General features: G+C 45.9%; 1 protein-coding gene across 1 annotated transcript in view; it reads left to right on the forward strand.

Moving 5' to 3' along the window:
• ABCA12 (ATP binding cassette subfamily A member 12) overlaps positions 1–18,332 on the forward strand; it is an 84,686-nt gene that overhangs the window by 52,723 nt on the left and 13,631 nt on the right. The window contains exons 29-43 of the mRNA XM_064433591.1: positions 3–137; positions 790–945; positions 1,706–1,883; positions 3,374–3,592; positions 4,221–4,417; positions 5,002–5,162; positions 5,910–6,134; positions 6,912–7,050; positions 8,757–9,009; positions 10,639–10,725; positions 11,512–11,605; positions 13,102–13,229; positions 14,094–14,181; positions 14,613–14,718; positions 18,130–18,184. Of these exons, the coding sequence (XP_064289661.1) occupies positions 3–137; positions 790–945; positions 1,706–1,883; positions 3,374–3,592; positions 4,221–4,417; positions 5,002–5,162; positions 5,910–6,134; positions 6,912–7,050; positions 8,757–9,009; positions 10,639–10,725; positions 11,512–11,605; positions 13,102–13,229; positions 14,094–14,181; positions 14,613–14,718; positions 18,130–18,184 (2,221 nt within the window). The remainder of the gene's footprint in view (positions 1–2; positions 138–789; positions 946–1,705; positions 1,884–3,373; positions 3,593–4,220; positions 4,418–5,001; positions 5,163–5,909; positions 6,135–6,911; positions 7,051–8,756; positions 9,010–10,638; positions 10,726–11,511; positions 11,606–13,101; positions 13,230–14,093; positions 14,182–14,612; positions 14,719–18,129; positions 18,185–18,332) is intronic.

The following is an 18,332-nucleotide window of genomic DNA, read 5'->3' on the forward strand; positions in this document are numbered from 1 at the left end:
AGGACTGCAGTGGGACAACATGTACAAGTCCCCAATGATTGGAGACAACACTTCCTTTGGCTGGATGTGCTGGCTCATTCTCATAGACTCCTTCATTTACTTCATCCTGGGGTGGTACATAAGGAACGTTTTCCCAGGTAAGGATGCAAAGCATTGAGGGTGGTGCTGTAGCACCTCTGTTGGAGAGCAGTGGACACAGAGCTGGCTGAGGCAGTGAGACAGTGCACACACTGTTCCAGGCCAAAGGGAGCATGACTTTGTGGGTGTCTGAGCCTGTTAAAGAGAGGCTGAGAGAGAGCAGAGCAAGGGAGAATTAGGGTTTCTCAGGTGGGTCTCCTGAAGAAGCTGAAGCCAAGGACACAGGAGGAGGGTGTGATTGCAGTCTGGTGGGTGAGAGTGGAGCATGTTAGACTGCATTTGTCAGCTGAGTGATTTTGAGCTGTGTTACTTACATCATTTGGTTTCAAAAAGTAATTCCTGCCTTGGGCAAGAGCCAGTACATTTGTCTTTTGCTTTTCTTCCCCACCTAATGAAGCAGTTCACTGGCATACGGAAATCTACCCAGTGGAAAATGTAAGTTCTCCTGCCCTCCAGCTATGGAGTTACTCAGAATAACAAATTAGTGAGTGCTTCCTATTGTGCCAATCAGAAAAAGTCTCTACCAAGCCCTTGGTAGTGCATGAACATATCAAGAGATCTCTATGAAGTTAATTTTTGCTATTTTGAGTGCACCCCAACAGTGGCACTTCCTGAGGAACAGACACCTGAATGAGACTCCTGTTCCTGCAGGTAGATATGGCATGGCTGCTCCCTGGTACTTCCCACTGCTTCCATCTTACTGGATTGAATACAACAGCTACCTGCCCTTCTGGAATGAGAAACAAAAAGGCCTGCTCTTCTCCAAGCTGATGTTAAGGAAAGAAGTCACCCTCCCCAACAAGATATGTATGTGGATAATGGAAGGCGTAGCAATAATAATAATTTACATTTTGGGTAAACAAAGCCAAATTTGTAAAGGGGCACCATACTCAGAAAACACCATTGATTGTTATTTTGAAGCATAGGAAATATTGAAAGCTGGTACTCACATGAATGGAGATCTGGCCCTTAAATTAGATTTGTTTTTCCTGTTTGTTGTGGAGAGTCAGTACTGATTTTCACACTCATATTCATGTGTGTTGTAGTTGGGCAGTTACCTTCCATGCCTGTCTCTCTGTATAGAAATACACTTTTGTTTGGGCAAGAAAATACAGGTTTCCACTTGGCAAAGGGCATGTGTGCCTCCTTGCTTATCTCTTTAAATAATTAGCCTGTAAAATATTGAGATCACACATAAAAGCCTGCTGGTTCCACCTAACTGAAAATAAGTTGTTTTGCTGAACTGAAATCCATAGTTTTGCTTCATGACCTCTAATTTTCTGTGCTTGTTTAGTATAAATAAAGTTAGGTGCTCTGAAACACCTAAATATGAGACCTTTTCAGAATTGATTAATGCCTGTTGTCAGGAGCTATTAGAAGCTTCAGAAGTAAAAAAGGAAAATCCCAGAGAGTTCAAAATTATACAGATCTGGTGACATGTTCTCAGTGTTCCTGGCTGAAAGGCACTTGCCTTTGCTGTATTTTGGTTTCCTCTGAGATGAGAAAAGTAGCACACCACCTGCTGCACTGCAGTAGCTGTCCCTGACCCTTCTCTTTGGTGTCAAAGGTGCCCCCCAACCTCATGTGGAACCGGAGCCCACCGACCTCACCTTGGGAGTCTCCCTGCACGGCATTACAAAGGTTTATGGATCCAAAGCTGCAGTGGACAACCTCAGCCTCAACTTCTATGAAGGGAATATCACTTCCCTGCTGGGACACAATGGAGCTGGGAAAACTACAACCATGTGTGTATCCTTTAAAGCAGCTCTGTTTTATCCTGTGGGGTGTGGTTGGGTGAGCAAGAGGGCACTGGAGCTGTGCAGCAGTGGGAGGCTGAGGAAGGTGCTTCACTAGGCCAAATCCCTCCTGTAGTTTCATCTTTCTCATGGATGACCTCAGGAGTTCCTTCATCTGTTAGAATTCTTTAGGTTCTAAAAGGTCCTTTTCTGCTTAGGAACGTGCTTTTTAATCTGCTGAGATACCTGGGATACACAGCACAGCAGCTGTTCAGGTGTTTTGTTCCATGGCCTGGGGTTAGGCTGCTCTGGAACCTGTGGGGAGCTCATGCACACACCAAAGCTGAAGTGATACTGGCAAGAAAACTTAATAAAGATACACTTCAGCTGTACAGAGTCATGTGTTGGCTGGGCTGGAATGGCAGGGGATTAATGCATTGGCCTTTCAGCCTTGCTGTTTATAAATTATTATTTGACTTGTTAGATAACAGCACTAAAACAGACCTGTAGAACTTGATTTCTCCACTGATATATATGTGCATATCTCTGAAAGGAACATTAAGCTGATAAATAGAAGCCTCAGAAGAGCCAAAATCAGTAAGACAGATGCGTGCTTCACCTCAGCTTATTATCAATTCACCTCATATTCTGTTTACAAAGTGTAGCAAAGGTGATATGCAGAAAAGTATAAAACCTGCCTGAAACTTAGCACAGGCTTCAAATCCTGAGTAAGGTCACAAGTTACTGCTTTTAAATGATGGTTTGAAGTCCCGGGAGAGAGGAAAAACTCTGTGAAGGTGAAGGGCGGTCTGAGATGCATCTTCTCCCTTTAGTCCCTGCAGGACAGCACCAAAAATGAGCTGTAATGTGCAAGTAGTTATTCTGAGCAGGGAGTTTGACTCAGCTCCTGCTTGGTGGGTGATTATTTGCTTGAAGTAGATGAAAGTGCTGCCCACTGTGAGGTGTCTCATCGAGAAGTCCTCTCCCATTTCTCATGAGTAATGGCAGTGAAATCAGGTCTCCATGCTCTCTGTGATTAGTCAGATGAGGAGGTGGTTTTCAGTCTCAGCTGTGGTTACAATATGAGGTGTGTGGGCACTCCAGGCAAACCTCAGAGAATAAGGAGTAACTGCATTGCATGAATTCCCAGTAATTAAACTGGAAGTCAAGGGCATTCCTGAGTGTGTGGGATATGCAGTGCTCTGACCTAGGGAGAGGGAGGCTGCAGCAGGTAACAGGAGAGCTGAGGAGTAGCCAGGGTGAGCTTGGAGCTTGCCCTTGCAATCCCACAGAGGGGAACAGGGATGTTCATGGATGCTAATTTGCTTCTGCTCTGCCAGAGCATGGCTGGGCAGCAGAACACACAGTGGGCAGTGGTGTCTGGCTGGAAGGAGTGGGATACAAAAAAATCTTGGAAGTGGTGACAGCTACAAGGCCACATGAAAAAAATTACCCATGCCTTCCTCCTTTTCCTAACTTCCCCTTTCTTTCTCCTTCAGATCTATTTTGACTGGGCTGTTCCCTACGTCATCAGGCACGATCATTGTGTATGGCAAAGACATCAGGACTGACCAGGAGGTGATCAGGAAGAACATGGGGGTGTGCATGCAGCACGACGTGCTCTTCAACTACCTCACCACCAAGGAGCACCTGCTGCTCTATGGCTACATCAAAGTCCCTCACTGCAGCAAACAAGACCTCTACCAAGAAGTGAAGAGGTACAGAATTAGCAGGGGGGCAGAAGGGAGAGAGGGCTGTCAAAATAGTTGTGTGGTGGTGCCAGTGCCCCTGCAAAGCTCAAAATCGTGGATTGGAGGTCTTGTTGCAGCTCCAGCTTAGGGTTCAAATGGTGCCTTGCTCTGACTAGAGGAATATATTGATACCTGTGCTGTAAGAAAACAATATCTCTTCTCCAGGGGGGTTTACAGGCTGCTGTGGCAATTATTTGGAGATGAATTTATAGGCCTAAGGGTCTACTCCTCACTGCTTTACAGTTTGCCCTGGGAAAAGATTTAATCAACCAGTCAGAAAGATGATGTTGGCTTTATTGGTTCTGCAGAGAAATGAAGCAGCCAGAACATCCCAGGGAGTTTGGATCTTGGTGTCTCAGTTGATGGGGTTGAGCCTTTAACCTTGACTTGTCAGATGAAAACTTTGAAAACATCCTCAAAAATGTTTTAAACTAAAATCCCAATGATTGAGCTGCAGGGTGACTCTACACTGTGACCACTCAGCAGAGCAGTCCATACTTGAGCAGGTTTTTATTTCCAGTTAGTTTTTTCAGGTATTTTCAGATTCCCTGCTTGAAGGACAACTTTTGGGGGTTGTTTTCCCTCTGTTTTGCAGGACTTTGAAGGAGACTGGGCTGTACAGCCATCGTCACAAGCTGGCTGGCACCCTGTCTGGGGGGATGAAGAGGAAGTTATCCATAGCTATTGCTCTCCTGGGGGGATCCAGGGTGGTGATTCTGGATGAACCAACCACGGGGGTGGATCCGTGCTCCCGCAGGAGTATCTGGGAAATCATCTCCAAGAATAAGAAAGGTACTGTGATGAGAGGAGGTTTGCCCAGAGACAAAGGTGATTTGTGTCACTTTACAAAGATGGTATCAGTGGCTTTGAATTGTGGGTTTTGGAGGCCAGAGAGAAAAAAATTTGGGAGACTGGGATTTTGCAGTTCTGGAGGGTGCATCCAAATTCACAGTGTCATTTAAAAATAACTTCACCATAGAACACAGCTTACAATACTGTAAAATTTGTCTCTCTTGTTGCCTTTCATCCAATTTCACTAATAATTACCAAAAAATACAGTTGATTTTCACCTGATACTCTGTGTCCCCTCATTCAGTGAGGCTTTCTGCTGTCTCACTGTTGAGATAAGGAAAGATCTGACCAGAATGTGATAAAATAAAATTGCTATAAACATTCATTGTATTGATTTAACAATGTGGACTTACTTGCCATGGGCTGATCCAGAGCAAGGGGAAGCTCTGGAAGCACTGCAATTATATCATTATGTAGGGAAACACAGAAGTTTTTGAGGAAGAAAAGAAAGTAACCCAAATCCTTCTAAAATCCAGTTTTGCCATAAAACCAGGTGTTCATTCTGTGCTGACTGTGGTTTCCAGGCAGAACCATCATTCTCTCCACACATCACCTGGATGAAGCAGAAGTTCTGAGTGACCGGATCGCCTTCCTGGAGCATGGAGGGCTCAAATGTTGTGGCTCACCTTTCTACCTCAAGGAAACCTTTGGGGATGGCTACCACCTGACCCTCACCAAAAAGAAGGTTTGTGTCTGAGCTGGACCTAGAGCTCCTGGCAGCTCTGTCTCCAAGGGAGTGATCAGGGCTGGTTGAGGGATGTATTGGCAGGAGCTGAGTGATCTCCATGGCCTTGTGAAAACAGGAATCTCAGTTGTTGAAAAAGACCAGGGTCCTCTTGAAGGTTAAAGGCAAGGCTGCAGAATGTGAACTCTGGAGTTCAGAGGAATAAAGCAGATGGAAAGAGCCCATCCATAGTGTCTGGTCTGGGCCAAGTGTTCTGCTTGCAAGGAGTGGGGAACTCTGCTCTTGCTAGCATTTATTACAGTGATGTTGGTAGCCCCAGCACACAGGTACCACGAGACACCAGCCCCTCTTCCAGACTGCTGGCACTGGAGACAAAGAAAGTAAAAAAAGACCCATGAGCAAGCCCCATTTTTCATAGGAAAAAGAGTGAGTTTGTTCTGGCAGCCATGTTATGCTCTCTGCTGGCCAGGCTTTTTCTCTCTTGTACTACAAACCTCTAGCAGTGCAAAGCAGTTGATTCAGCCCAACCTGCTGAGGTTTGGATGGAGATTGTCACACATCCCTTTTTCAAGTGGGTTCAGACACCCACTTTCATCAGCTTTTCTTATTTACCCTGACATGTTGGATAGCTGGACTGAGATCACATACCAGTTTTGCTCTGGGACGGGATTTGGGCTACGTCCTGCAGGAGGAAGGTTGACCATGCAGCCTTTTCAGAGACCACAGAGTGTTTTCCTCCTTTTTCAGAACATGATAGAGGAATGTGACACCACAGCAGTGACCTCCCTGATCCAGTCCTATCTCCCAGAGGCTTATCTCAAGGAGGATATTGGTGGAGAGCTGGTGTATGTGCTTCCCCCCTTCAAGTCCACAGTGTCAGGGGCCTACCAGGCCCTTCTCAGAGCCCTGGACACCAGCTTGAATGATCTCCACCTGGGCTGCTACGGGATTTCCAACACAACTGTGGAAGAGGTACAAGCTCAGGAGCTGCTGGATTTGCTGGAATGTGCTGGAGATTAATTTCACAGCACTGTGTGGCTCTGCTCTCTGGGCATGTTAGGAATTACCTGAGGGTTTCAGGCAGGGAGGAAGGGGTTACACATGAGTGTGTAGATGCATCTGTAAATCTATACATATACCAATGCACTGTCTCACCTTGCTTTTGATGTTTTACACAGCAAATGAGGCACTGGAGTTTGACTAAGGAGAGAGTAACACAGGCACCTCTCTGCCCATGGGAAATCTCTGGTCAAATAAACACATTTAATTGCATCAGAAATAAAAAGTAAATGATGAGCAGTGATGACCCGTGTCTTGCAGAAAGGGGGGAGGGAGATTATTACCTTCCTGCTCAGAATTTCTTGCTTTCTTTAAAGGGTTTTCCTAAGGCAGCAAGATTCAGTTGTACATCATGTCCCATGTGCAGCTTGGGTGCCATGACTGCACACTCCCAGCATGGAGGCAGTGGGATTGTCAGGAGCTAGAGGGTGAATAATCCAGGGAAAGAGGTTTGAGTTTCCACTGCTGCAGCAGAACAGAGACAGGAGGTGACAAGGAGTTGGACAACACTTTTATATGGAAAAAAAAAAGTTAATTTCTCTCACTGAGCACAAAGGGAATAGAAAGAAGATTATAGTACATAACTACTGCACCAACTACAGTTACAAAGCAGGAGAGTGGATTCTGGTAATTGTTTTGGTAAATGGAGTCATTTGGACAAATTTTTCTTCATATTTTCTTGCTCCATAGGTGTTCCTCAATCTGACAAAAGAGCTTGTGAAGGACCAGCAAGAAGTTGCTGTGCTGCCCCATCAGCTGCCTGGAGTCAGTGGTCACACTGGTGGTGACGAAATGTCTGTGAGCACAGACACCTTCACAGAAAGAGATGGTACTCAATCACCTACAGGGTTTATTCCAGATTTACTGCAGATGCAAACGCTGACAGATGGACTGATTTGAGCTCCCTGTCTTCTTTCTTTGTTGAAAACCACATTTCACCCAGCCAGGAATCACAAAACTTATAAATCACTGGAAATACAGCACTCATCAGTCCTTTAGATCCCCTGCTTTGGAATTTAACCTGAATCACAGGATAAATTACTGAAGGGGTTTTGTTTGCATCTGCCTTCCTTTAAATTGATCCAGGTTTTAATCTAATCAAATACAGCATGTGGGTGAAAGACTAAATGTGTACCTCTGAAAGTAATTGCTGTAATAGATGTAGAGGATTATCTCCCCATAACTAGAAGAATTGGAAAGAAACTTTAAGGAAATCCCTTAGTCTGTTGGAAAAGCAGCACAGCTCTGAGCTCCTTGGTGCTTTTTGCTGTGCCCTAGACATTGCAGTTTGGTAAAGGAGCCCAAGGGAGCAGACAGTGGGGTAAATTCAGAAGAGAACCAAGCTACACCATTATCCCTAGGGGTCTGAGACCTCCTAAAGGTGGTCCAACCCAAGAATGAGACATACCTGGGTTAGAAACACTGCTTTGTAGTTATAAATATACCATTTATAGTCAGAGAGGTATCCAAGGGACAACACAGAGAGGTACTTTTGTACTTCTCAAAGCAAACCTGCACTCTAAATGTTACTGTAAACAGTCACTCATGTAGAGTGTTTTGTTTCACCCTTTAAAAAGGCTGAAAAGGATTTCCTTCGTGGTATATTATACAGGTTAATATTTCATAAAGAAGAATAGCTGGCACAGGATTTGGCTCTGCTTTTACTATACCACAAAACCTGTCCATGCAAGAGGCCCAGTGGCTTGTGCTTGTTTTCTTGTTTCAGGATTAATTCTGTTATTTATTTTTCTGAGGACCTGCTTTTTAAATTATGAAAAATTTCATCTTGCAAATCTAAATGAAAAATATGTTTCTCCTGTAAGCTGCAGCTGGGTAGGTAGGATGTAGACAACCTATTTCATCTGGATGCATATTTGCAAGGTCCCACACTGAAGGTCACTACACGTACACATTTGAAATTTAAGAAAATACTAGTGTTACATGAGCTTTTGACTGGAGTCCTGTGCCATGCCTCATCCTGGTTTGTTCCACCTTAGTAGTATTGTATTTGCAGGGAATGTCTCAACAAAGGAATGATTAATCTGACTCCATGTTCTCAGAAAGCTAATTTATTACTTTATTATGCTATATTATATTAAAGAATACTATACTAAAGAACACAGAAAGGATACTTACTCAATGTTAAAGAGATAATAATGAAAAGTTGTGACTCTTTCCAGAGTCCTGACACAGCTTGGCCCTGATTTGCCAATGAGTTAAAACAGCTCACAGCAGAATCCAATGAAACAATCACCTGTGGGTAAACAATCACCAAACACATTCCAGATGAGCAAAACACAGGAGAAGCAAATGAGATGAGAATTGTTTTCCTTTTCTCTGAGGCTTCTCAGCTTCCCAGGAGAAAATCCTGGGCAAAGGGATTTTTTCAGAGAATGTGAATGCCGCATAGTAGTTTGGATTTGCCATCTGTAAAAGTGTTCAGGAAGCTAAATTTCCTCCCAGAGTGCTCTACCCATCACTTCCCTGCACTGCACAAATGCTGAGCCATGACCCAGTGCCATCCTTTGTGCCCAGACCAGCTCCTGATCAGGTCCAAGAGCCTGCGGGGTTTGCCGCTGCTGCTGAAGAGAACCTCAGCCCTGTTCATCAAAAGGTTCCACCACACCCGCCGCGACGTCCGCGGCTTCATCGCCCAGGTCATCCTCCCCGTGCTCTTCGTGATGGCTGCCATGGGCCTGGGGACACTGAGGACCAAGGAGACCGAGTACCCCGAGCTGCTGCTGTCCCCCTCCCTGTATGGCACAGCCGACCAGGCAGACTTCTTTGGGTGAGTGCTGCTCCTCGGGACCCCGTGGTGCCTTGGGAAGGCTGGCCTAGAACAGAGACCTGACAGAGCTAAAGAATAAAGCAGGGATTTATTAAAAGGCCTCAATGGATGCACCTTGGGCCCTGCAAGAGCCCAACCGGGGCTGCACCCAGGATGGACCAAAATGGTCACAAAATGGACAACCAGTCACGGGGTCTCACACTTTTGTAACTTCTGGTTCATTTGCATATTGGAGTTAATTGTCCAATTATAGCTTTAGCTTAACAAGTCCCATCCTTCTTGTTTTTCTCTCTTCAGTTCCCATTGTTCGTACTCTTGGCCGTGAAATTTGGATCATTTGTCCTTGGTCCCCAGCTAGAGAAGGAATTGTTTTTGTCTACCTACTCTGTGCAGAGAGCTCACCATGCCCTAATATGAAGCTCAGAACTACACACTAAAGCAGTACAGAGTCTGAAAAATATAAAAGCTAAAACCTGAGGCATCACCCGACTCCCCCTGGTTCAGAACGAGCCCTTCAGGGTTATTTCTGAGCACAGCCAGTGTCCTACACACAGGACATGTGGTTATGTTGTGCAGACAGCACAGAGAAACCCTCTTCCCAAGGGATCTCTGAGGAGACAGCTTGGCTCAGACCAGAAAGCTTCAGAAAAACAACCTCTCAGTTGGATTTAACTATGAAATGTCTGAGGAATGTTCTTAGTGTTTCCTATTGGAGTCTTTCAGCCCCATACCAGCCATAGGGATTTTCTTAATGTATACATATATGCTCCTCCTCCAGTGTGAAATTAGGTACCCACATCAGTTGCCTCCAACTTTACAATTCTGGGATCAAATTCTGTCCATCTTGTGAGCATTTCCCTCCTCTCTGTTAATACAGGATGTTCTTTCCAGGTCAGGCCCTGCTGGTCCAAGGCACACAGGCAATTGGAAGAGCATGTGCTTTTCCAGGGTCATTAGGCTATCACCACTTAATTATTTCATTCTCCTTAAAAATCCTGTTACCAAAAAAACTATAATTGGTATAATTTGCTTTTCATGCTGTGAACCTCTTTCTTTCTCTAGTAATTCTCAGCTCTAATTCAGAAATACAAAATTTAGCTCTAAAGCCATTTGCTCTAGGTGTATTCCTCACACCTTTCCACTTCAGTCCTGGTAGATGGGGGAATGAGCCAGAGCTGCATGTCTGAGTCCTCTCTTCCTCACGTTCCCTGCTTTTCCTTTTGGATCATTGCTGGAGAGCTGGGGCAGAACCAAGGACAATCTTCTTGAATGGTCAAAACCAAGTGGATGTCACGGATGAGAGACCTGATTGAGACAGGGCTGCAAGCACTGCCTGGAAATTGCAGTAGATTTTTTTTTTTCCCCTTAAAGAGAAATTTGATTGTCCAAAAGTATCTTGCTTGGATCTAGAGGCAGCAAATCCCTGGAGTGGCTGAGGTGGTGAGGGCTCCTTTTAAACCTCTGTGACTGTCCTCACGTACTGTGTGTCCTTCAGTGCTGCTTCCACAAATACTCAATTATTCAACACCTTAAATCCTGTTTCATTCAAACACAGTTTTCCTCTGCACAGTGCTAGTGGAAATTCTTTGAACCTTCTCCTGTTTTCTGTTTTTCTTTGTTAATTCTTAGGAATTTTAATGAAACCACAGCTGCTTTAGTTTCTTCGATGCTGGCTTTCCCTGGGACAGATAACACGTGCATGAACGAAAGCAATTCGTAAGTAGTTCTGGGGGTTTTTTTCCACTTAAACTCCAAACCTGCAAGAGAATTGGCATGACACTTTTAGCCATTAGACCTTAATAAGCATCTTTGATCATGGGCAGAATTCTCATGCATTGGGCTCCTGCATTATTAGGAGTGATAAGGAAGCAGCTTTGCTGGTGGCAGGATGCCAGGACCAAAACGAGCAATTCTCCTCCCTGGGAAGTGGTCCTTGCCGCCCCAATAATTCCAATTATAACGTGAGCCCACACAGCAAGTCCTCAGCACAGTGTTTGTTACCTCTATCTAGAAGCTGTGCCATGAGGGCTGGTTTGTTTTGGGCTTTGCAGATAAATTATTAGGTAAAGTCCTGGGCAGACTTGGATGCTTGTGCAGGCAAATATTTACCTTGAATGTTTGCAGTGACTGCCCAGGCAATACAGGAGTGCCCAGGGATTGCCACAACAATAGCCCTTATTTCTGGGCAGGTTTCAGATGCTTTTGGCCTCTGAGTGCCAATTCCTTGCACTGTCTACTGTAGGAATGAAGTGGTGCCTGGATTCCATCTGATGGCTGAGCAAATCCAGGCACAGGGAGCAGCAGGGAGGGCTCTCTGCCAAGGGGCACAGGAGGCAGCAGCAGGCTGGGGATTCCCTGAACCACCCAGAGCTGACAAGAAGCTCTGCCTTTCTGCTGGAGCTGCCCAACTGCCAGCCTTGCTGTCATTAAACATGACAGCAATTAGCTTCGTTTGCACACCTGAGCCCAGAGAGCCTCAGAGGAAAATGTGTTCCTTTTCAGGCAGTGTTTAACAGAGGACATGCTTGGCCAGTGGATTACCAGTGGAAACCAGAGAACCAAGTATTCTGCCTGCAACTGCACAGATGGCATCCAGGTAACTTGGATAAACCCAAAAGTGAGGGGGCTTAGGGGATAACTGGGGGCCTTGTTTGTTGGGAGTGGTTTTATGGGCTGGCATGATGCTAACTGGAACTCAGCATTCCAAGTCCTCCTGTCTCTCTTTGGCCTTGTTAACTGGATAACCACTGTCTGCACCAGTTTGGGGACAGGAAAGGAGACAGCATCCTCAGAATATTCACACTCTAACACCCCTGCCCTCCTCCCCACGGTGGGAAAAGGTTTAATGGTGTTTTTGAGAGCTGTATGACTGTCCCTTTTGACAGAGGTGAGCATGTGTTCAAGAGGAGGATTTCATCTTCTACAAGCACTGTCAGTATATAGAATCACAGCTACTTTTGCTGCTTGCTCCTCAGAATTTAACTTTATGCAGTCTAGATCTGCTCCTTGTTCTAAATATTAATGATTAATAATAATAATTTGCATTACAGTGGTACCTACAGAGCCAGATATGGGCACTGCTGGGATTTGCCTGCACATGGGGAAAAGGCAGATTCTGCCCCAAGGGTGTTACAGTTTTACAGTTCAGTTTGGGGTTGAGCTCTCCTCCCTCCAGTGCTGCTCACTTGTCTTCAGCTTTTTGCCATAGCAAATAAACTCATGGCACAATGTGATGCCTTTTAACATAAAGGATGTACTTAGCTGAACGTTTCTAGTCATTCTTTTAAAATGCAGTTATTTTGTGCACTTTTCTGGACATATACCTAATTTCACATCATTAAAAGTATTGGCATAATCTCTCCAGCAAGTTGGGATAATGTTCAAAGCTGATTCTCACCTCTAGCAGGCACAGGCAGGTGTTCCTCAGCATGGAGGAAGCTATTTTGTGTATTCAGATGAACAGATGCACAATGGGGGAGTCCAGGGCTTTTGTTAGGGATGAGCTGAAGGAAGAAGCCAACATGCTGTCTGGGAGGACACTTCAACCTCATGAAACACTGATGTGACTTTGGCCCTCAGCATGTTAAATTATATATTCAGGACTAATTCAAGGTTTCTCTGAAGCCCAGGAAAACATTTCCAGTGACTGACAGTAAAGCAGAAATACAGAGTGTAGCTGCTGAGAAATGGAAGATGAGAGTTTGAGGCCACCACAGAGTTTTCTGCTCTGTGAGTTGTTTTGCCCTCTGCAGTTGTCTGTGCAGTCACTCTGCTAAGTAGGATCAGCCTTGATTCAGCCAAAATCTTCCTACATAGCACATGAAGCACATTTCAAGGTCCCACTGATGCCAGGAGAACTGAAGGGTAGATTTAATGAGAGGTTTTTTTAAGCACATCCCTGAATGTGTTGGGGACAGTGTGCAGGGATGTGTGCTGTGTGTCCCTGCACCCTGGCTTGGGAAGGAGCAGCCTCTGCAGGAATGAGGCTCAGCACCAGACTGCTGCCATGGCAGGCTCTCAATCTTGTCCTGATGTGGTGGTTTTTAGTTAAAACACAAACACTAAAGTTTTTCTTTGTTTGTCTCCCCTCAGACATGCCCACAGACAAACTACACTCCCCCTCACAGAAGGACCTTCTCCACACGGACACTTTACAACGTGACAGGGCACAATGTGGAGTCCTACATTCTGGCAACCACCAAAGACTTCCTGCAGAAGCGGTAGGGGACAAACCTGGAGGGGCACAGTGTCACAAACCCCTCTCTCTCTGCTGAGTGACACTGGGAGCAAGGCAGGACATCCCACACCTGCCACATCCCCTCTGCTGAAGAGGTGGCAGAGCAGCAGGGGTTTGGAATCTGGTGAAAGGAGCTGAAGTGCCCTGCAATCATGGATAAAAGATAAAGGCTCGTGCAAGTGCTCTGCTTGATACAGCAGATCATAGCCTGGGGAGAACGTGTCAATCACCTGGCATGTTGGGGCTGGATCTGCAGACAAGCCTTTGTCTGACTCAAATCTTTAAAAAGAGGAAAATCTGATACAGCCTGTCATGAATAAACCCTGGGGAGAGATTTTCCTCCAGATTTGACTGTCTGAAGAGTCTCAGTGTGTGCTTCACTTGGAGGAGTGCCTCCATTCCAGTGAGAGCAGAGTCTGAGCATTTCCTTGTGCTGTGGGGTGGGTCTGGGCTCTGCCAGGCAGCTGCACAGCAGGGCTTGGGGCAGAGGTCACCTGCCACTAAGGCTGGCAGGAAATGTGTCCATCTGCCACTGATAAACTCAGCTGCTCATCTCCTGGGTCAGGAGCAGCATCTCAGCCCGGAGAGGCAGGCACACAGCTCAGGAGTCCACTGGGCTCCAGGCTCTTCCTCACAGGGAGGCTTTCAGCAGTTTTGTGACAAGGTTGCCAAGCTTCTGGGGGTTTTTCCCCCCCAAAGAAAGGCTCCCATGGGAGAGGTGGCTTGGGTCTACGCTGGGATAAGCTCTCTGAAGTCAGGCTACAGTGGCATACAGGCATGGCCCATCCAAGGCAACCAGAGCTTTGGGATGAGGGCAGCAATGCATTTCCCTCTGGTTTTTACTCAGGTATGGTGGCTGGAGCTTTGGGCTGCCTTTGACACCAGATCTGCAGTTTGACATCAGGCCAGTGCCCCCCAACAGAACACTGACTAAGGTAAGCAACCTCCACCTGCTCCTCCTGGCATGGGAAGTGTGGGACTGGAAAAAAAAGAAAGCAAAACCCTCTGAAATGTGCAGCTTGGCATGACAAAGATGACTTGCAGTTCATTTTCTTTTCTCTCCCCATTCTTCTTTATTGGTCTCACTTCTCTTGCTAGCAGGAGGCAATTTTTCTGCTGTCATAATTTTATTATACAGAGGTGAAAGGATCAATTAGTAGCACCTTTATCTCTTGAGGGGATGTATGTACCATAACGAGGGCTGGCTGGTGCATTCTGATATGCCCATTTCTCTGGTTCAGCTCAGTGAAAATGTTGTAAAGCACCAGGGCTAAAATGTGAGGTAGTTTGCACAAGTGAAGCGGGACAAACCAACGCGTTGTCAGTAATAACTCCCAAATTGCTTCAATTTCTCAATTGTGTGCAGGTGTGGTACAATCCTGAGGGTTATCACAGCCTCCCAGCCTATCTCAACAGCTTGAACAACTTCATTCTTCGAGCCAACTTGCCAAAAAATGAGACTTCCAGATATGGTAAGTGTCCCTTTACACGAGCAGATAACTTCTCCCCTTTGGAGGGATATCCTGGTTCTGCTGAAATCCATGACAACACTTACCTTGACTTCAATAGGCCTTTATGCACTGTTCTGCAATTCCTTTCAAAACAGAATTTAAAAGCATGAATAAATCAAACAAAGTTCATTTGTCTTAGTCAGAGGCTCAGGGGAGCTGGGCAGGGAGGACCCCAGCTCCTACACAAAACACTTCATCTGAGACGTGCCAGTGGCTGCTGATTGATTTATTGCCTCTGATGTGGCACTGCCAGGGCTGTCTCTTGATAGGTGCCCATCAGTTATGCAGAGAAAAGCTCCTCTAGGCCATCTCCAGGGGTGGGTTAGATTAGAAAATTTTAATATGTCACCCTTCTGCTGAGAGCAGCCCAGGATGTGTGGGCATCTGTGTGTCTGGGTTTGAGTGAGAGTGGGGAGGGAGAGATTAAAGGAGAAACATAATTTTCAGCTTGTTTTTCCCCTGACACCTGACGTACACAAGGACTGCTGATGGCCCATTTGGGGTCCTCATAGCTTCTCCTCCATAACACACTGCAGCAACCCAAATTCCTGCTGGTAAACCAGGGCACCTTGCCTTTCCCTTTGCAGTTTGGCCCCTTTCAAAGTGCAGTGTGGGCACAGACCTGTCTGCAGGGGTGTCTACCTCCAGAGAGGGCCAGGGTGCAGAGACAAGAGAGATATTTATCTTCAGAAATCTTGCACAGAGATGTCTGGGCTCTGCTCTGCCAAGAGCAGCAATTGTGTGCAGAAACACCCTCCTGACTGACTTTCTTGGACCAGCAGTGCCCTCCCAGCCATGTCCTGGCCAGGCCTAGCCCTGCTCATCTCAGGGGGCTGCTGTCCCTGGTGCCACAGGGACAGGTGGCAGTGTCCCTTGGCTCACAGGACATGTCTGAATTGAGCTGTGATGGAACCAGGCACCTGGCCTGAAGCTTTGAGTGTGACACCCTGAATCCCAGCAGCAGCAGATGCTGATCACAAGTGACCCCAGTGTGTGTTGCTTCCCAGCTCACTCCACTGCACTGAGACTCCCCTCCCAGCCAGCTCAGCTCACAGGGAGTGACACCAGAGCCTTGTCCTGGCCTCAGACAGAGCCTGGCTGTCCCCTCTGGGGTTTGCAGTGTGCCCTCACCTCACACATCACAGAGCTGCCCAGAGAGGAGACCCCAGCCAGGCGCTGCCAGCAGCACCAACATCCCAGAGCAGCTGAATTATTAAGCACTGAAGCTCCTTGCTCTGTCTCTCTATTCCCAACACATGCTGCGTTGGGAAAGAGCAAAGAGCAAAAGCAGGAAGCTCTTGTGAACAGCCAGAAAGTTTTCACAGGGAAAGTTTTCTACCAGCAAAATAGCAATTTTCAGGGGGAAAGAATAGCAGCAGTTTTTGTTCCATCTGTCCCGCTGCTTACGTGGTTTTGGAAAGAAATGCTTAGTAGTAAATGACCAGACAGACAATTCTCTGCTTCCCACTGATCATCCAAGCCAGAGAAGGGGAGAAATAAAAGGAGTGGATGAGGCTGGTTCCCCTGAGGGGAGTAAATCCAGTCTGAAATACAACTGCAGGCACGTTCCGTGGGGTACGCTCCTGGCAGCTCAGTCGGGTTGTGGTTGTGACAAATAAATGATGCTGTAAGAACCATTGGAATGGCCAGATAAAAGTGTGTTGTCACTTCAGCAGTGAGAAAGAGGTGTCAGTCCTGCTTTGGAGGTTTGACTTAGACTGGGTATATTTTTAAAAAAATACATAAAAAGCTTTTTACCCTGTCACTAAGCAAGTCATAATAGCTTTTGACTTCTGTATATTGTGCTTTCTCTTCTCTCAATCCCAGCTAACAAAAAAGGAGGAAGCATTGAAATGGAAATTTTGACTTCTAGCCTAAGCTCCAGTAAAGGAAAATGGCTTTATAGTGAAGTATTAACAGATTAGACAGACAGTATCTTTCTTTCTCTCTCCCTTTTGGAGAAGGGAAACATTTCCTGGCTGTTTGTATGACTTTATCAGCAGTCCAAGATTTTAATCCCATTTCTCTCACTGATGACAAGACTGAAGTTTGGTTGGTTTTTTTTTTTTTTCCCTCCAAAATTAATTTCTGATTAAATCCTCCCTTTCAAATTCATTTGCTCAGTGTGGCATTTGGTCAGCTAAACCCTCAGGCTCCTCCCTTCTGGTCCCCCTGTCAGAGTGCCCATTCTTAGGGGAAATTACTCAGAATAATTCTCAGGAATAAACACCATTCCTAAGGTCTGCCTCCTGGCTGTGAGGAGTTTAAATTCCACAGGTGGCATGGTATAGAAAACCTCTGGATTTAAGAGCAGCTGGAGGTCCCCCAGCACTCCCTGAGGCATTTTCTTAGGTGTCAAAATATGAATTGAGAGCCTCATTTTTAGGCACATAAACATGGGAGCCCTTTCTCAGGCTCTGGAGCCTTAGAGGCTGGGCTGCCATCCTGGTGGGGCCAAGGCAGAGACCTGCACTGGGGGTTGGAACTGGCCCACCAGAGCCCCTCTGTGCTCTTCCTTCTGCTTTTGTGGGCACAGATTGCCTCCAGACATGGCAAAAGCACTGTGGTGAGCAACACCAGTGTCTTCTGGGCTAGGTGCTCTCCTTGGAGAAGGAGTGCTGAGAAATCTCACCTGAAGGTACCTGCACATAAGCAGAGAATTTCTCAGTTGCAGTTTGGGCCTGATACAAACCCATTTTTAATGGATTTTTTTTTTAAACATCACAGGGACTTATCAGTGTGATAATTAAATTTTTGATAGTAACTTTGATCAAAATACTCCTTATTTTATTTTTTTTCCTAGCTTTTTAAGACAGAGCAGTTCAGAATTATCTCACTGCCACACTGGGGGCAAAAGTGCCTGTAGCTTACCTGGGTTTCTGCTCTCATCTCCACAAATCCCATATGGAGAAAGACATCTAGCACAGGCAGGTAGCAGTTGTGGAGGAGGGCAGCAGGGAAGGACTTGTTCCTGGTGATAAAAGAACAAATGGAATGAGGTGGGATCAGCAGACAGCAGCTCTGAAACAGAACACATCCATCAGTTTGGAAGGTGTCAGTGCTGAGGGATCTAAGCTGGAATACCCAGGTGTGGGAAGGGAATGGGGCTGGCAGCCAGGCAGGGGCAGGAACAGAGCCCAGGGCTTGAATTTCAGATCTGCTCTGCAGCCAAGTGAAATCCTAGCAAAAAGGAGGAGGCACAAAATTCTGCCCAAGATCACACAGAGATGACAGAGCAGAAACACACTTTTGATCTGCTTTTCTTCTTTTTTTCTATAGTTTTCTATATTGTTGTCAATATCAGGAGCTGATGAAGGAAGCTTTAATTTGGACACATTTTCAATTTCTTCTTTTCTTTTTTTGCATCCATAGGTATTTTCCTATCAGCTCACCCATATCCTGGAGGACAGAGTCAAGAACAAGTCATGTAAGAAGATTCATTTGGCTGATGCCTGAATTTTATAGCTTTAAAAGGAGCAAACCAGCTTATTAGAAACCAAAAGCCAGCCTAAATTACTGGATATCTTTCTCTAAGTGATGAAACTGTTCTCACTTGTGTTCATTGCCCCTATACA

The sequence above is a fragment of the Passer domesticus genome, chromosome 10 (genome assembly GCF_036417665.1).
Source record: "Passer domesticus isolate bPasDom1 chromosome 10, bPasDom1.hap1, whole genome shotgun sequence".
NCBI lineage: Eukaryota > Metazoa > Chordata > Aves > Passeriformes > Passeridae > Passer > Passer domesticus.